The following is a 15,921-nucleotide window of genomic DNA, read 5'->3' on the forward strand; positions in this document are numbered from 1 at the left end:
ATTTTTAATTCTGAATATAATTTTGTCAGTGTGTTAATGTCGACCCGAGAAGCGATTGCTAGTTAACTAGACGCAAGTTTGAGGTAAAATGCACTTGGGTTGGCGATGTCAAAACACTATTTAAGCTGTGATTCAAGTAAGGGGCCGTTGAATTATTAGAAAAATAATGCACACCTGAGGTGGTGATTCGGTCACGACTCGAAGCGGAGTCAGTTGTTCCGCTTATACCATATAGACCGTGTGTTTTTTTTTTGTTTTGTTTTGTTTTTTGGGGGGGGGCGGGCCGCAACTTTTTAGGTCAGAGCAACTGCCCCTCAAAATTCCTGTGCACGTCCCTGTATATATATATAGTCTGATATATATTTGGCTGGTAGAAGTTTTTTTGAAGGATTATATATACAGCTATGGAAAAAATTAAGAGACCACTTCAAGTTCAGAAATCAATGTTAAGTGGTCTCTTAATTTTTTCCATAGCTATATGTATATATATATATATATATATATATATATATATATATATATATATATATATATATATATATAATATATATATTTATTTATTTATTTATATCGTCGTAAAAAAATTACAGAGTCTGTTAAATTATCTTTTAAATTATTTTAGTTTATGTACAGTATATGTATATTTGGTTATGGCATGTGCCATTAAGAATTTATTATAAAATAAAATGTATTTTGTGTCAAATAGCAGTCTGTTGTGTAAATCATTCGAAAAGTGAGTCCAATGCCGTTTGTTCAGATATGTCTCCTTTTATTTCAGGTACAATCACACAATCCATATACACAAAGCACATCTTACAGACATCTCTGGAAGATCAACGCCATCAAATATGATATTACAGCTAAAATAAATCAAAGTGTAACATTGCTAGCATTCACATTTAAAAAAGGATCACAAGTCAGTTTATATTCTGTCTTGTTGTGTCTAACATTGCAACTGTACTGCCACTATATTTACAGTCATGTTTGTTCTGGTATGAAAAATACCTGCAGCCACATGCGAGACAGAAATGCAAGATAAGTCTTTCTGTTCAGGAGAAATGCAGAGAGGAGTAAACAGTTGGCTCAGGCACTTGTTGTGGACAATCATTCTGCCGCCTCGAACTGTTCAATGCCACTTCTGCATACACCAACTGCATAAATAATGACAAGTAAAGAAATCAATCATATTCACTGATTAAAAGAGTCATGAATTGAGAAATTGTCATTGATCTTTTGACATATAAGAGGCCATTGTACTATAAAAATATCCTGTAAATTTCAGAATTCAAAAATTGTTATTCAAATATAAAATCCTTGTTATTCCAAAAACAGCTTTTACTGAAACCACGTTTTTTTTTTTGTCACATTATTACGTCATAGTGCGATGAAAGACCGCCTCTGCAGAAGATCAATGCCTACTTCTGCATCATTGCCTCTTTAGCCCCGCCCACTGATTCGCACATGTTATGTAGTATGAGACAGACGTAAACACAGAATTGTTCCAGCAACAAAATGATAGAGACGCCTCTGAGGATTACAAGATGATTTGCAGTGTCAAGTAGTGGAAAAACAGTCTTTGCATTGCCATCCTTGTGATACTAACATTTAAAAAATGTGGAAGAACTTTTTTAACGAAGCTCCAGTCAGATCGCATCAGTAAGATACTGTTCGTTTCACTGTTCGTTCATTTAAAGGGTTAGTTCACCCAAAAATGAAAACTGTCATAATTTACTAACCGTCATGTCGACTTGTTCACCTTTGAAACACAAAGATATTTTTAATGAAATCTGAGAGATTTTTGTCCCTCCATTGGCATTCCATAAAACTACTGTACCACTCTGACTCTTCAAAAAGTTAATAAAGAGATGGTAAAATGAATCCATATGAACTGAGCAATTTAGTCCAAATTTCCGAAGAGACTCGATTTGGTCAATTTACACATCAATTAAGGCGAACGGAAGCTCAAGCATGTTTGCTTGACGCGTGCGAGAACCAATGATGTTCATTCTTACGCAGCGCATTTGGGCTTCCTCAAGAGGTTTGTTCTCGCGTGTCAAGCAGGTTCGGTTGAGCTTCTGATTATGTTTACTGATCAATGTTAATATATGTGAATAAAAGCCTAAATTCAATCTGTTCATCATGTAAAGCAATTGTGTCTCTTCGGAAAAGTTGGACTAAACCACTCAATTCACGTGGATTAGTTTTACCATCTCTTTATGAAGAGTCAAAGTGGTAGTTATGTAGGCTGTCAATGGAGGAACAGAAAGCTGTCAGATTTCATTAAAAAAAAAAATTATTTGTGTTTCAAAGATGAAAGAAAGTGTTACGAACATGAATGGGTACTTAATGACAGAATTAAAATTTATGGGGGAACTAACCTTTCAAATTTACTGTGGATTCATTTTTAAACAAGACAGTTCGCTGAAGGCTTTTCAGAGAGACTGAAAGTGAAAATAAAAGATGATGCAGTGCCAATTACATTGGATCCAACAGTTATTTTACAACACACAAGTGTGAGTAACAGTGTTTCCCTTTTGATACTTCACTCGTACTGCGTATGGGGAAAAGTCTCCCTTTTTCCCCGTCACTGAAGCCTTTTTCAATAACGCAGTGACCTATGGCTCTCTCGCCATAGGTCGCGCAGCTATGCCACGCCGTCATTGGTTCAACAACTCGTCTATGAGTGAACCAATGACGGCGTGGCATAGCTGCGCGACCTATGGCGAGAGAGCGCGCAAACTTTCCCGCCGAAATGGGCGGGGCAAATGGCTATATAAGCAGGCGTTTCGCCATAGGATTTCAGTCCTTTCTCCTTCAGCGACGACAACGCATCTCTTCGCTGATCTCCGCCTGAAGCCTGAGGAAGCTCGCTGCCTTCAAGAAGCTCCCGCCGCCGTCTGAAGAGGCCCCGCAGCGGACCCAGCTGAACTCGCCGGTCGGAGACAGCGCCTGCGCCCTCGCTGACTGCCGCCCCGAGCGCCGTCCTCGAGACACCCGCCTCCCGCTCCCGCTTCCGGCCGCCTTCTCAGCGTGTCTCCTGCCGCCATCCAGCGCGCCTTTGAGAGTTTCTCCCGCGGCTTATTGCCACTCTAAAAGAGCGTTTCCTCAGCGGTTCTACCGCTCTAAAAGAGCTTCCGCGGCCCTCGCCGCTCTAAAAGAGCCCCCCCAATCGCCGTTATAACGGCGGCGGCGTTGCTGCAAATGCCGCGCCACTCTTGTGGCACGTGCAGAGCCCCTCTGCACGATGACGACGGACACAGCGAGTGCGTCGCGTGCCTGGGCAAGTCCCAAGCCGACGGCGCGCTCGCTGGAGCCTCATGCCCGCACTGCGAGAGCATGAGCCTCAGTTCTCTGCACTCGCGGGTCGCCTTCTTCACTGAAGGCGATCTCGCCGTTCGCGCCCTCCCGTCTCCTTCCTCCCGCGAGCCGGCCATGTCTCTTGCGGCTTCTGAAGCGGAAGGATGGGCTGGCGAGCCGGACGAACCTGCTCCCCCGCCTCTTCTGGAGCCCATTGAACACAGCCAGGGTATGGATGCCGAGTTCTTCCGCATCCTATCCAGAGCAGTGGAAGAGCTAGACCTCGACTGGGCCCCGCCGGAGGAGCCATCACGCAGCCGCCTGGATGAGTGGTTCCTGCCAGGGCTATGAGCACTTGCCGCCCCTAGATGAAGCGGTGGCAGCTCACCTTTGTCCTCCCGCGGCTGTGGGGTGGAAAACCAAGAGAGCCCTGCCTTCCAAGCCCTGCAGAACCACCTCTACACTGGCTGGAAGAGCCTACACTTCTGCTGGCCAAGCTGCATCGGCGCTTCACACCATGGCGATCTTCCAGGTGTTCCAGGCCAAACTCCTCCGCTCCTTGGACGAGTCCGGCACTTATGCACCTGCCTTCAAGGATCTCCGCAGTGCCACCGATCTAGCCCTGCTGGCCACGAAGGCCACTGCCCAGGCCATCGGGCGTTCCATGGCCAGCCTGGTTGTGCTTGAGTGCCATCTTTGGCTCAACCTCACGGAAATCAAGGACCTGGATAAGACGGCCTTTCTGGACGCCCCGGTCTCCCCTTCCGGTCTTTTTGGGCCAGCGGTGGATAGTTTCACTGAGCGCTTCACAGCAGCGCAGAAGTCGTCTCAGGCCATGAGACACTTTCTGCCCAAGTGCTCCAGCTCTGCGTCTGCTCCTAGCTGCCCCAGGACTGCGCCGGCTCAGCAGACCAAGCCTGTCCCATCCACCTCTCAAGCAGCACCGCCTAAGGAGCATCGTCAGCGCCCTCGCCCTGCTAAGTGCCAATCCTCCTTCCCGAGACGCCAGGGACCCTGGCCCAAGATTGTGCTGGACCCGGTGACTCCGAAGACGTCCTGATCCAAAAGCAGGAAGGAAGAGGGTCGGGGAATGTCTCGTTACGACCGGACCACCCCAAAAGAAATGCTCTGTGTTGTAGCTGGGCCCACACTTGTTGCGCCCAAACAAAACGCCGTTTTCGCGGCGAACACTATTTTACTTCCTCAAAAAGAGAGCAAATTTCCTCTTCCACCTCCATCGGTGCACGGCCCCTTCCCAGTGGCCTGTCACACGACATCATTCAACCCCTTGTCCGAGGCCTGGCAGGTCATCCCTGACGTGTCAAGTTGGATCCTCGGGATCATAAAGCAGGGCTACTCGCTCCAATTTGCACGACGGCCCCCTCGCTTCGGAGGGGTGCTTCAAACCTTGGTGAACCCGGATGACGCCCCTGTCCTCCGGGCCGAGGTCATGACCTTACTGAAGAAAGGGGCTATAGAAATAGTTCCCCCTTCAGAAAGCGAGTCAGGCTTTTACAGCCGTTACTTTCTGGTCCCCAAAAAGGATGGCGGCCTCAGGCCCATCCTAGATCTCAGAGTTTTGAATCGCTCCCTCATGAGACGGAAGTTCAAAATGCTGACGCTGAAGCAGATCCTCGCACAGATTTGTCACGAGGACTGGTTCTGCTCGCTGGATCTGAAAGATGCATATTTTCACATCCAGATAGCCCCCCTTCACAGACGATTCTTGAGATTCGCATTCGAGGGAGTGGCATACCAATACACGGTCCTGCCCTTCGGGCTGTCTCTGGCTCCTCGCACTTTCACCAAGTGCATGAACGCGGCGCTTTCCCCGGTTCTGCAGCTCGGCCTTCTTCGGATGCGGCCGCTACAGTTCTGGTTGAAATCCCGGGTCCCCCCACATGCCTGGCGGCACGGCCGCTTATGTCTCAAGGTCAATCGGGCCTGTCTTTTAGCCCTAAAACCTTGGATGAACCCTGCTTGGTTCAGTCTTGGGGTACCCCTACAGGCGGTGTCACGAAGGACGGTGCTCTCGACGGACGCATCCAACTCAGGTTGGGGGGCTCTGTGCGAGGGCAGACCGGCCTTCGGCTCGTAGTCCCACGAGGAGAGCCATCTCCATATCAACTGCCTCGAAATGTTGGCAGTGATGAAAGCCCTGCAAGCTTTCCAGGCTCACTTGACGGGACGCCACGTCTTAGTCCAATCGGACAGCATGACTGTGGTGTCATATATAAATCACCAGGGCGGTCTTTCGTCCAGCCGCCTATGCGCTCTGGCGAAACGTCTTCTGGAGTGGGCAACACCAAGGCTTCGGTCGCTCAGGGCGACTCATATACCTGGCAAAACCAACCTGGGTGCAGATATGTTATCACGGAGCAACGTCCCCTCAGACGAGTGGATGCTCCATCCCCAGATGGTTCTCAAGATTTGGGAGCTCTTCGGGAGAGCAGAGATAGACCTCTTCGCCTCAGAAGACAACTCTCATTGCCCAACATATTTCTCAAAGGAAGTCGATGCGCTGGCCCACGCCTGGCCCAGCACACTCCTTTACGCATTTCCCCCGATCGCACTGATCCCGCAGGTCATCAGGCGAGTCAGGGAAGACAGGCACAGAGTCCTCCTAGTGGCCCCGCTCTGGAGGAGACAGACTTGGTCCTCAGAGCTGTTCAGGCTCTCCACGAGAGCCCCATGGCCCATTCCCCTGAGGCGGGACCTCCTCTCTCAGGCGAACAAAACAATCTGGCACCCACAGCCAGAGCTTTGGGCTCTACATCTCTGGTCCCTCGATGGGAGCCGACTAACCTTCCCAGGGACGTACTAGAGACCATATCTCAGGCGAGAGCCCCGTCCACGAGACGCCTCTACGCCCAGAAATGGTCGGTCTTTGTTGATTGCTGTTCCACACGCAACATAGACCCCGTAGAATGTGACGTATCTCCGATGCTGTCCTTCTTACAGGAGCGTTTGGATCTGGGGCGCACCCCCTCAACGCTCAAAGTATACGTAGCAGCCATCTCAGCGTTTCATGCTCCTATCGCTGGCCAGTCAGTGGGTCGAAACAGCCTTGTGGTTCGTTTCCTAAGGGGTTCTAGGCGATTAAATCCTCCTCGTCCCCTTACTGTTCCCACTTGGGACCTTTCCTTGGTCCTTAGGGCTCTCAAAGGTAACCCCTTTGAGCCGCTGAGTTCAGCTGACCTCAGGCCGTTAACCCTGAAAACCGCTCTGCTACTTGCACTAGCATCGGTCAAGCGCGTTGGCGACTTGCAGGCCCTCTCTGTGAGCCCTGCGTGCCTCAAATTTGGGCCTAATGACTCTAAAGTCGTGCTGAAACCTAGACATGGCTACGTTCCCAAAGTGCTCTCTACTCCGTTTAGAGCTCAGGTCATTTCACTCTCTGCTCTTCCTCCCTCCACGGATGAACACGAGCTGGAGTTACTCTGCCCTGTCAGGGCATTGAGGACCTATGTAGAACGATCGCAGCCTTTCAGGCAGTCGGATCAGCTCTTTGTCTGTTTTGGTGGCCGCACCAAGGGGTCCTCGGTCTATAAACAACGTCTCTCGCATTGGATAGTCGATGCGATTAATCTCTGTTACTCCTCCTTGGACATTCGATGCCCCTTAGGAGTTAGGGCCCATTCCATTAGAGGAATGGCTTCCTCCTGGGCCTGGTCTAATGGAGTTTCCATTAAAGACATCTGTGAGGCTGCCGGCTCTCCTCGCCGTCCACTTTTGTCCGATTTTATCATCTGGACGTTCCGGCCTTACAAGCCTGGGTCCTCTCGGTGTAACTAGGTGGCCTCTTCGAGTTCCACCTCTCACCGATCAGGAGTTATCTCCTCCTTGTAGTGTAACAAGGGTTTACGACGGCTTTGCCTTCTTACTTGTTCTCTTGGTCCCCCTTCGGTTTCCAAAACAAGTTATGTCGTTCCCTGCCGTGGCACGGCGTGGTTGAATTCGTTCCCCATACGCAGTACGAGTGAAGTATCGAAAGGGAACGTACTCGGTTACTAACGTAACCTCGGTTCCCTGAGATACGGAACGAGTACTGCGTTACTTGCCGTGCCACGAGGCTGCGGCTTCAGTGTCGTCGCTTCAGTCGATTGGCCTGAAATCCTATGGCGAAACGCCATTTAATATGCAAAACTGCTAATCATACCAAGTACTGAATGCGGCAATCCTATCAAAGCGGAGTGTTCGAAAGAGAGGATCAAAAACAGGATAGAATATAGCCTATTCTAAATTAGGATGTTTTGAGTAAAAATTCTTGATAACATTTTAAGTGGATCTCAGAGAACATAATAAAATGAATAAATAATGCAGTTCATAGCCCCTTTAAACAAACCCAGACAGAAATCACAAGATAGTGAGGTACTTACTTCCTTTTTTGGTTTCACTCTAGCTGCAACTAGAACAAGAAAACAAGTCAATAAACACTAGCCAGATAAAATAACAACTGTATTATATATATAATATATATTCTATATACTATATATATAATAAGAGTGAATCAAAAAATTAAAAGTGCGTTTAAAAAATAACAACCATGAATCAACACTTTAAACACATTAAAAATTAAATCAAATCTTAAACTTGTGTTTGTGTTCTTAAAAGTTGTTTTCCTTACTCTGTTCTTTCTGCTCTCTTACATTTTCTGCTCATATTTTACTCTTTTGTATGCTTGTACTGTTTTTCACTTTGCTCTGTTCTTGTATTTCCAAATGTTGCTGTTCGTGTTTCATGTAAATTAGGCCAGGCTTAAGCATCTCCATTGGTCCACTAGTTCTAGATTGACAGCTCCTCCTCTAGCCAATCAATGGAAGAGAGGGAGATGACATCACTTCAATGCGACTCATGGCTACTGATGCTCACTCATGCAGGGAAGGATCACCGTCACAGCTGGCAATTTCCAAGCTGGGGTAATATCTTTCCATGGCAGGACACTGTTATACTGTATATGTACCTGCAACTCGACCTGTCACCGGTACATATGTTTACCTGGACAATATTTTATTGTTAAATTCACCATCCTAATGACAGCCTGTCACAGTTGTTATCTTCACCTTTAATGCACCTACCACCGGACCTGGCACCGCGAAATTCAACTGCCACCATACCTGTTATATTACTGTTAGATATTATCAGTATTCATACAATAATAATAATCTATGCTTGCTTTTTGTCTCTTCATTCCTGTGTTTTGCACGAGATTATAACATGAAACCTACGTTACTAATGTATTTATATGAGTTACAGTTAAAGTAAGATATGCAACTGTTTAGATCATTGTATATTGCTCGTAATAGTAAACTGTCTGCATATTTTGTCATCTATTGTTTTCCTGTAAAGAGATTTATAGATTTTGTCTTCCATGTACAGTATGTCATTGACAAGGGTGTTGGTTTATGAATTGTATCATATTTTAGCACTGACATTATACAATTATAAAGTTAAGCAATAGCCTTCACACCAGCAAGAGTGCTTTGCCCAATGTTAGAGCGATTGCAAATGTTTATTGAGCTGTTGTATGAATCAATATAGCAATAAGTTAATTTTGAGTGTGTTTTTGCACTATTTTGATGAAAGGAGCATCAAACAAAGCCACAGCAGACGTGAGCAACACAGCAGTGTTTCGTAATTGAATTCTCGATTTGAACGAGACATTTAAATTAAAGACTCACTCATAAAGACAGTAACTTTCCGCCACCTACTGGCCATTTAACTTCATATTTCTATAACATGGATGGACAAGTGCAGAGTTTAGCTTCAACCCTAACCCTAGTGTCTTCAGGATTATTAATACTAGACGGGTGAGTTTTTTTTTTTTTTAATCGGGGTTGGAGCTAAACTCTGCAGGACAGCAGTACTCCAGAACTGAAGTTGCCTATCCCTGATCTATAATTTTATTTTTAAAGCTATATTTAAAACATTCATCTTATAGTAATGTGCAATTATGTAGTTATGTAAATAAACACAATAAGTGTGAATAAATCACTGCATATCAAATCCACCTGTTTTCTGTAACACTATCGCATAGTCAATGCAGAAATGATACATTCAGTCCTAGAATTAATTTACCAGGTTACCTATGATGTTTAACAACAACAATTAAGAAGTATATTAGCAACATTAGCCTTAGCATATTAGCATCATGAGCCAAGTAACATTTTAACACCAAATACCTATATCATGAACATAAAGATTAACAATAATTACAAGACTGCACATTAAAAAGAGTATCTCAAAAAGAGGAATTATTTGTCCATACTTCAGATAACTCTACAGCTTGAAAGTCCTTGTAAAGTATCAAATTAAACTGTTATCTTCCCCTGCATGAGTGAGCATCAGTAACCATGAGTCGCACTGAAGTGATGTCATCTCCCTCTCTTCCATTGATTGGCTAGAGGAGGAGCTGTCAATAGCTCAGCTGTCAATCTAGAACTAGTGGACCAATGGTGACGCTTAAGCCTGGCCAAATTTACATGAAACTCGAACCGCAACATTGGAAACGCAAGAGCAGAACATGGAAAGAAGAGCAAAGAGAAAAACAGCACAAGCGTACAAAAGAGTAAAATATGAGCAGAAAATGTAAGAGAGCACAAAGTACAGAGTACTAAAAGCAAGGAAAACAACTTTTAAGAACACATACGTTTAAGATTTGTGTAATATAATTTTTTTTATGTGTTTTGGTTCATGCTTGTTATTTTTTTTAAATGCGCTTTTAATATTTCAATTCATGCTTATTATATTTCAATCCGACCACGTTCTTTGCCATTCTGATAATTTTGCATTATTTAATTTAAGTTTTAATTATTAATTATTTAAGTTTGTGTTATATATTTTTTTTATATATTTTTACTTAAATTTTTATATTATTTTATTATTATTATATTATTTTATATTATACTTATTTTTTGATCCATGACCGCAATACTTTAGGCGGGAATCTAACCCCACATTAGATAGATAGACAGACAGACTAGAATAGAACAGAATATTTTTGCAGAATAGAGAGTTGGCTCTTACAGGTAGTGTAGGAGCGAGGCGGGACAGGGGGTGGTGATGGATGATCTCGGGTCAGACACCAAACTAATCCCAGAACAAGAGGAAAGCACACTGAGGCACTAAGACACAGCAGAACTCTATGATAGAGGTTTCTGCCCGGTGAGTGTACTGCTGCTGTCCAGGAATAAACACATTAAATGGATTTGATTCAGCCATGGGTTGATGAACCTATTCATACTTACTCATTTTATCTTTAGCAGTATTCTGTATGCCAATTTCAAACCAATAACGTTTCCATAATACACATATAGGTACCTGCAGTAACAGTAACATTTGTCACGTGCCCAGAGCTTGTGAATTGTCCCGGCCAGGTTATCATACACTTGTATGCTCCAGCATCTGACTGGTTGATGTTGTGAATGTCGACTAACAGATGTGTGCTATTGGCTGTTGAGCTGTAATTGGACAGCCCGATTCGTTCAGAGGGAGTGAGGCGAGTAAATCCTGTGGTCCCCATTTCCTGGAATTCCCATCCTCCAGTCCAGCCAAGGACCCCACAGTGTTGCACTTCACAGCTCAACCGGAAACTGCTCCCCTCTGCAACAAGCTTTGAAGCACGACTTCCTCGAACAGTTGAGCACAGTTCACATACTGAAATCAGAGTAAAACAAGCGAGTTGAGCTTTTAGTTAGTTGTTGCTACTGTGATCGAAAACGATTAATGCGAGCTTTTTTTAAAGTTGTTTTTGTAAACATATAAAGTCGCGAATGTGTTTCCTTTTGCAAATGTCACTTTTAGGGGCTCTGTGTAGCCTAAATGTTTTTGCATAAAAAAAAAATCTAAAAGAAATGTTTGAGAACCGTAAATGTTTACACTAGCTATACTAAAACATTATTTTTATTAAGATTTTTTTTTTTTTAAGTAGCCTACTTTTGAAAGTACAGCCGTTTTAACTATGAATTTGAGAAGTGACTTACCTTTTAAGATACACAAAAATGCCAGAAACGTCAAGGAACACCTGTAAGCGCTTTTCATCATTTATAATTTTCCCATACTATCTTTCGACGGTCCTCGCAGCCACAAAACAGATTCGGACGAGCTTTCACAGTTAATAACCGATTCTTCTGTCACGCACTCCGGAGTAGCCTACAATAAAAGGTACTTTTAGTTCTTCTAAACTCCGTAAACACCCACTCTCTTCATTCATTGTCGGGAAATGGACTCAGTTTAATCACGTCTGGCAGCTTCAGCCGTTTTGTAAATGTGCACTTGAGGAAGGAAATCTGTGCGAGTTCACTACAAACTAGGGAAGATCATATCCTTCCTGTTGCAGCAGGCCATTTTAATCACTGTTGGCATTCCAATATAACTGGACAGAAACTAGGAGACAAATGATGGAATCTGGATAGAGTAATATTTGCAACATTATGAACGTGTGTGGTCTGTCCAGCTGTAATTTAAGGCAAATTTTGCATTGGCCATAAACAACCTATAATAGATGGATGGTTTTCCTTCAATTTTTAAATGCAGTTGATATTTTCTTTTCTTTGTGTTGTTGCTTATATGCTACTGCAAATAACAATAGGCTCTTTTGTAATTTTCTAGTAAAACTATCTTAAAATAAGTTACAATTATGAGAAGAAAAACCGCATCAGATACAAAGAGTAAATAGAGAATATTTGTTCTAACTCCACTGGCAAATTATTTTCTTTTTTTTCTTTTTCTTATAACCTTTATTAGATTTATGCTTAAACACAAAACAGATAATGTGCCAATGATTTCCAGATATCTTAGCTATAGCCTACTGGAAAACATGAAAAAAAAAAAAAAAAAAAAAAAAAAAAAAGATTTTTATAAAAATAAAATAATAATAAAAAAAAAAAAAAAAAAAAAAAAAATATATATATATATATATATATATATATATATATATATATATATATATATATATATATATATATATATGTCTGGCATGTTGCCAGATATATCACTTTCTGTCACTATAAAATTCCATGAAGAAGAACTGGCCTGTGTCCCAAATCGATAAGCCTATAACTACTTTAATAGGGCACCATTTGAGGGGAAATCCATTTGTAGTGTTGTCCAAAACCATAGTGGACGTTATCGAGTGCACTCATTCAATCCCAAAATGCACCACGATAATGAGTGTATAATGTAGGCTACACTCGACAATCCCCATAGTGCACTGTAAGGGTCGTGCCGAATAAATTCCCGCGTCTCGCCAAAAGATGGCGCCCTAAGCTAAATCATCCATCCATCCAATATCATACAGGTATAAATTCCTTTTTAATGAATCATTACATTGTTTAATTAAGGTTTATACATGTTGCTAGTATGCTAGTTTCTATGACAGAGTTCAAGATAACACTTTTCATTACTACTGGAGCTGCTAGTTTACTTTGCTAAGTACAAATGATTATTAAACAGCTTAAGCAAGGCCCTTCTGGCGCTCTGTGTCCGAATTCACTCACTCGTTTTCAATGATTCCTTCAAATGGATTTAATAAGTGGAGTAATGTAGGGTATAGTGAACGAGAGTATCTTTGCAACCACAAGGTGGTGCTCAAAGTTAAATAGTTTCACTGCAGTCAGCTGGGAAATCTGGATTTATCCCTGCGCCTCAATCAGCTCCCTAGCTCCCTAGGTCGTGAATCAGTATATAATGAAAGTGAATGTGGCTGACACCCTGAGCAGTGCCCTGACGACTGAACTAGGGAGCTGATTGAGACACACGGTATGTTTGAGGCATAAAAAGGCATGTGTGGACAATTACACAGTTGCTGGAGATAAAAGCCTCAAACAGAACCTGCTGCTGCTCTGTTGCTTTAAGATGAACGACACTCACGTTGTCTTGATATACAATAGGCTACATTACACTTGATGAATCTGCTTAAAATCTATATTTAAAAAAAGGTCAAATTCATGATCAAAAAGAGAAGCCTTGAAAGTTAAAGGTTTCAGATTCTGAATGCCATTTAAGCAGTTTAATAGTTTTTTTAAAGGGATAGTTTACCAAAACCGAATATTCTGTCATTATTTACTCACCCTCAAACCTCCCTTATTTATGTGACAAATGTGGTCATTAACTGTAATATGGAAAGGTTATTAAATATATAGCCTATGCAAATTTCCCGCCCGTCCCGTATAATTTTATTTTTTCTAATACAACGTGATCGTAAAGAGGCGGAGCAATAACTTCGCTATGAACACACATGTTCTAATTATGTGTTTATTAGAGGTTGAATTCAAATCAAACTGCCCATACTACTTCTGAATAGAATGTCTACTTCATAAAATGTATGAAAATATGGAAACATATTGTTCAGATTACTCAAATAAATGGAGGCACCCTTAAATGGTCAGTAATGGAGCTTGGATGTCACCTAGTGGAAAAGTTTGGTACTGCGCCCAAACAAAATTGCACTGAAAGCTCATTTTTTTAAAGGTGCCGTAGAACGTCTTTTTAAGATGTAGGCCTAATATAAGTCTAAGGTGTCCCCTGAATGTGTCTGTAAAATTTCAGCTCAAAATCCCCCATAGATCTTTTTAAATACATTTTTTTAACTGCCTGTTTTGGGGCATCATTAAATATGAGCCGATTTAGGCTGCGACCCCTTTAAATGCTCACACTCCCCGCCCACGGAGCTCGCGCTTGCCTTAAACAGCATAAACAAAGTTCACACAGCTAATATAACCCCAAAATTGTTCTTTACAAAGTGTTCGTTATGCAGCATGTCTAATCACGTAAGTATGGTGTTTATTTGGATGTTTACATTGATTCTGAATGAGTTTGATAGTGCTCCGTGGCTAAAGCTAACATTACACACTGTTGGAGAGATTTATAAAGAATGAAGTTGTGTTTATGAATTATACAGACTGCAAGTGTTTAAAAAATGAAAATAACGACAGTCTTGTCTCTGTGAATACAGTAAGAAACGATGGTAACTTCAACCACATTTAACAGTACATTAGCAACATGCTAACGAAACATTTAGAAAGACAGTTTACAAATATCACTAAAAATATCATGCTATCATGGATCATGTCAGTTATTATTGCTCCATCTGCCATTTTTCGCTAATGTTCTTGCTTGCTTACCTAGTCTGATGATTCAGCTGTGCACATTCAGACATCCTGCCCTTGTGTAATGCATTGAACATGAGCTGGCTTATGCAAATATTGGGGGCGTACATATTAATGATCCAGACTGTTACGTAACAGTCAGTGTTATGTTGAGATTCGCCTGTTCTTCGGAGGTCTTTTAAACAAATGAGATTTATATAAGAAGGAGGAAACAATGGTGTTTGAGACTCACTGTATGTCATTTCCATGTACTGAACTCTTGTTATTGAACTATGCCGAGGTAAATTCTAATTTATCTTCCTAATCTTCCAAAGAAAAAAGTCATACAGGTTTATAATAATATGAGAATTTACATTTTTGGGTAAATTGTCCCTTTAAGCAACAAATGCTGCATTTCAGCAAAAGGAGGCTCCTTAAGAAGGTTCCTTTGAGCTGTGTGATTGTTTCCTACAGCGAGTAACTTGAGTCAACGGACCTTAATGGTAACCAGATGTAGGACGTCAGTGTGGGCTTACAATCTCAGGATATGTCTGTTTTTCTTGGAAAGCCCGCAGCACAACACCAACCCAAAGTTACGCAATGTCCACCAAAATCATTTAGTCATTTAGTTGAGTCATATCAATATAAGCTCATACATGCTGCAGGAGAACTTTTGTAAACTTTGTTAACGTCCCTTTTACAGATCTGAAAGTGAACCTGATCTCCAATCCTCAATGTTATCAATCAAAACAGGAAAACTGGACATTGACCACCTGGGAATGGACAGGAATAGGCATGTTGCTGGTCAACCCACATGCTTTAAAGCAGATAAGTAAAAGAAAACACTTAACAGGTCTGTGCTCAGGAGCAAACAATAGTGTTCAATTGACTAAACCGGCAATAAAACACTAATTTCTTCCATGTTTTCGACGTATACAGTGCCTTGCAGGACAAAGGAGTTAGCTAATGCTTAGAGCCATGTATAAATCATTTTTGTTCACACATGAAAAGATAGATTAGTGTCTTCTGAATAGGACAGCCCAAAGAAAGAACGATTTCTTGGCAGAACAGATTGCTTCATGATCAGATTACGTCCTCAGCCTTCGCTGAATGTACAAGGCTCTTTTTTTCCCCAAGCTGTGAGAACAGGCCCTCTGAGGTTTCTTGAATCCACACTGCAGAAGTATGCAAAAAAAAAAAATTACAAGTGTACGATGGTATTGCGCTAATGCGTTACATGGAATGCAAACATCATTATGTGGTCAGCACCTCTGCAAGTGATTTTAGCTACATCAGATGGCCTGTTCTGACACAAAACACTAACCCAGTTGAGCGTGACGTGTGAACACAGAGCCTGATGTGTCTATTCTGGTGCACAATAAAGCTTTTATTTTGCACAGTGTTACAGTGAGAAAGCCTCTATTGTGCTGGTTTTCTGATACTGTGAGACTTATGCTGGGTCTTTAACAAAAGGCGGAGAGGGAATGAGGATGACTGTACTGCTTGTGACGCCAACAACAGCTTGAGAATAAAACTT

At 42.4% G+C, this 15,921-nt stretch overlaps 1 protein-coding gene across 2 annotated transcripts; it reads right to left on the reverse strand.

Annotated features, from left to right (window-relative positions):
- Positions 1–749: 749 nt before the first annotated feature.
- Positions 750–11,552, reverse strand: LOC137005111 (uncharacterized). Of its 2 annotated transcripts, none has more exons than XM_067365895.1 (5): positions 11,280–11,552; positions 10,618–10,953; positions 10,324–10,473; positions 7,677–7,705; positions 750–1,151 (listed from the first exon to the last, which is right to left on the reverse strand). In XM_067365895.1, the coding sequence occupies exons 1-5, from the start codon at positions 11,338–11,340 to the stop codon at positions 1,050–1,052; spliced, it is 678 nt and encodes a 225-aa protein (XP_067221996.1). In that variant the 5' UTR covers positions 11,341–11,552; the 3' UTR covers positions 750–1,049. The 2 variants fall into 2 exon arrangements, with proteins under 2 accessions (XP_067221996.1, XP_067221995.1); XM_067365894.1 differs by having other exon boundaries at positions 10,324–10,476.
- Between the last annotated feature and the right edge of the window lie 4,369 nt (positions 11,553–15,921).

The sequence above is a fragment of the Chanodichthys erythropterus genome, chromosome 17 (genome assembly GCF_024489055.1).
Source record: "Chanodichthys erythropterus isolate Z2021 chromosome 17, ASM2448905v1, whole genome shotgun sequence".
Lineage (NCBI taxonomy): Eukaryota > Metazoa > Chordata > Actinopteri > Cypriniformes > Xenocyprididae > Chanodichthys > Chanodichthys erythropterus.

Coding starts and splice junctions, on each gene's coding strand:
- LOC137005111 (XM_067365894.1), bottom strand. CDS start 11,340: ATGATGAAAAGCGCTTACAGGTGTTCCTTGACGTTTCTGGCATTTTTG. Junction 10,954..11,279: donor ATTTTTGTGTATCTTAAAAG/GTAAGTCACTTC, acceptor CTCTGATTTCAG/TATGTGAACTGTGCTCAACT. Junction 7,706..10,323: donor GCCTCGCTCCTACACTACCT/GTAAGAGCCAAC, acceptor TTCTTGTTCTAG/TTGCAGCTAGAGTGAAACCA.